The sequence below is a fragment of the Notolepis coatsorum genome (assembly GCF_963971535.1).
Source record: "Notolepis coatsorum genome assembly, chromosome: 10".
Classification (NCBI taxonomy): Eukaryota; Metazoa; Chordata; class Actinopteri; order Aulopiformes; family Paralepididae; genus Notolepis; species Notolepis coatsorum.
In genome coordinates this window covers 42,315,752-42,318,955 of record NC_140174.1, presented here as the reverse complement: position 1 = coordinate 42,318,955, position 3,204 = coordinate 42,315,752, and the positions used below count along the sequence as shown (strand labels likewise).

General features: G+C 44.2%; 1 protein-coding gene across 1 annotated transcript in view; it reads right to left on the bottom strand.

Moving 5' to 3' along the window:
- Positions 1 to 409, bottom strand: part of fshr (follicle stimulating hormone receptor) — a gene marked incomplete at both ends in the record, with an annotated part of 36,385 nt that extends 35,976 nt beyond the window's left edge. Inside the window, one exon of the mRNA XM_084323022.1 lies at positions 258 to 409. Within this exon, the coding sequence (XP_084179148.1) occupies positions 258 to 409 (152 nt within the window). The remainder of the gene's footprint in view (positions 1 to 257) is intronic.
- Between the last annotated feature and the right edge of the window lie 2,795 nt (positions 410 to 3,204).

The window sequence follows — 3,204 nt, the reverse complement described above, 5'->3', positions numbered from 1 at the left end:
CCAGGTGACCAAATCAAATAGCTTTCTTCTGTCTAGCCGTATACTGTAGAGAGTGGTACATGTTCACAAATACTGACTAAACTATCCCAGGGTACAGGAATAATATATATCAATTATTTAAATAGAAATAAGAAGAAGGTGGCATTCTCCTTGAAATGTGCCCTAACAATACAACAGACATAAAAAAGGACAATGAGTGTGGTGTGTGTGTGCGCGTGTGTGTGGTTGTATGCTGTGTGTATGTTGTGTGTACTCACAGGTAGACAATGTCGTCAGGGATGTCCGAGGGCATCAGTGTGACCCCGCTGCCCAGATACAAGTGCCGGGTTCTGTTGGACAAACCCCTGACCTCAGCCCCGAGCACCTTCACCACCACCGCCGTCATTATCAGCATCGTCTTCATCACCATCGTAACTATTAGCATCACAGTTATCTTCAACATCTCAATATTCTAACCCTCGTTTTTTTGACTCATGTAGTTTATCTCCGGAAAGTCTCCTCCTCTCTGTTTCGTTCACCGTGTCTGTTCTGCCTCTTGTCTGTTTCTCCTCTTGGGTCGTCTATACAGGCATTCCAGTAGAGATTTCACTTGTCCCACGAGTGCATCCCTTCTTCCGTTCCTCTGTCGTGTGTGTGTGTGTGTGCGTGCGTGTGTGTGTGTGTGTGTGTGTGTGTGTGTGTGTGTGTGTGTGCGTGTGTTCTGTGTGTGTCTATCTCGCTCTCAGCCCACACTGTCCAAGGGAGAGATACTTCAATCTTTCTGTCTTGTGGTAAATATGGGGGCGTGTATCAAGATTTACAGTAAGTGTGTGAATGAGAGGAGGTTTCTGAGGAGTAGTGTGTGTGTGTGTGTGTGTGGGGGGGGGGGGGGGGGGGTGTCTGTGTGTGTGCATGCATGTCAAATCAGGACAATTTCAAGACTCCACACTGGTTAAGGTTAGGGCTAAGTTTAGGGTTAGTTACAAAATGAATGTCTATGTAATGTCCCCATATTTCACACAAACAAATGAGTGCATGCGTGAAGGATGTCTGTGACAGGGGTATTGATTATGTTTATTGTGTAGGCCATAGGCTGACGTATGAATACATTGCTTGCATTCTGGCTTTTCAAACTCTGTGTAGCGAGCCCTGACCCCTCCATGTCTCATTGACTATCATCTGGCTTGCTCGGTATTTGGTCCTTGTGCCCAGACCTGACCTCAGCACTGTGTCGAATAGGATTACTTTACCATCTGGTTAAACAAGGCAATGTGCCCCTCTGTATGTCCCTCCTACATGTAGCATGTATTATGAACTAGGTGTGTGTGTCTTATTACTATTCGTTGTACTATATACCGTGCTGGTGTAATGGGTGTGTTTATGGGATGCATGCAATTGTTATGTTTAAAAAAAATATTTATTTACTACTATGTCTATTGTATATACTTACTGATAGATACAAATAGTGTATTATACATCATTGTAATAATTTCCTGTAATATGCTTAGATAGATTAGATTCAAATGTAGTGTCATTATACAGCACATAGTTTGACGTTTTTGTAGCAATGAGTTTTTTACAGGATGGGGTCGCTGGCCCCAAGCCCAACCTTCCACCATTTCTGGCTTCTGGTGTTTTGGAGTTGGTTTGTTAGTCCCCTCCCCTGGCCTATTGTCTTCCAGGTAATGGATTGCAGCCTCATACCACGTGAGGCCAGACAGGTTTCGGGTTGTGTACAAGCTGTCTCGGCACGTCAAGCCCAACCAACTCCTGCTACTGTGTAACAAAAGCTGCGACCAAACGAGCATTTCATCCCAGCAGCACAAGACTGCACATAGTAATATACAGTAATGTATAGTAATATACAATGTACAGGTGATTAAACTGAGTACAAAATATATAAATGAGTACTACTGGGTGTAGTGTTAATCAGATGTATGTACATGTACAGAGTTGTAATACCAATATGTACAGTGGTACAGGTATAGAGACACTATGGTAGTAGTCATACTGGCCAGCAGCATAACTAGTAAGAGTAGGTAAGGGATATGTACATAATATATAGATATAGTATCTGTCCAAATATCCAGTCAGTCACAGTCTATAATATATGTGCTAATTAGATCTCCCCTTTGGAAGGGTGCAGGCGATCAACTGTTTTATCCGGACCAAAGAAAACAATTCCGACTTTAGCTTGTATGTCTTTTATTCGGATATAGTATCCAAACACTCAAGCACTCCAACATTAGCCAAACAGCCACCAGGTGGTCAATTAGTCAGCAGGTAGCTAGTAGCAGCCAGGTAGTATAGCTGTTAGTTAGGTTACAGTCAGCCCTTAGTTAGGTTGTAGTCAATAGCAGTCATTCGATTATTTACCTAGAATGTAAAACAGGAAACAAACGGCATTCATTAGCCACATGTACTATGCATACATAAATAATAATTAGAAGCATGATCAGCGCATACAATGCAAGGTACCGTTAGCCAGTTAGATCACCCACGGGGCTCTTATCATAGACCACTGCACTTCCGCATTACATTGAAATCGGGGAGGAGATAGCGGGGGGAGCAAATGAATGAATGTGGATGAGAGCCTTGATGTAAGTGGTCCCAGCTACGGCTGTGGCCTGTGGGGGTGCTAGAGACATGATCGAATAGACTTTTATGCGCCTGAATCTCCTGAACGACCCATTCCTAATCGATCAGAACTAAATAGACCGAGCTAAAGTTCCTTTTTCAGCACCTACTCCCCATACGCATGCGCAGATTGTCAACGGAGTCTGAACGGCGCGAGATGACGCGCGAATGAATGTTGAATGTTCCATCAGAGGGGGGAGCTTGTGGTGGTAGTGTGAGTGGCTATAGACCACTGCACTTAAATATAAACATTAGTCTACCTGGAGACTCAATGAGGTAATTGTAGATGTCGCCATAAGACGCGTCTGGCCATTGAGTGGGATCATTTTTTCATTATCCTGTTCAGCTGAAATGACACTGGCCACCGAAGCTCCCCCCTCTGATGGAACATTCAACATTCATTCGCGCGTCGCCTCGCGCCGCTCAGACTCCGTTGACAATCTGCGCATGCGTATGGGGAGTAGGTGCTGAAAAAGGAACTTTATCTCTGCCGATTTAGTTCTGATCGATTAGGAATGGGTCGCGCCGTGTTCAGGAGATTCAGGCGCATAAAAGTCTATTCGATCATGTCTCTAGCACCCCCACAAC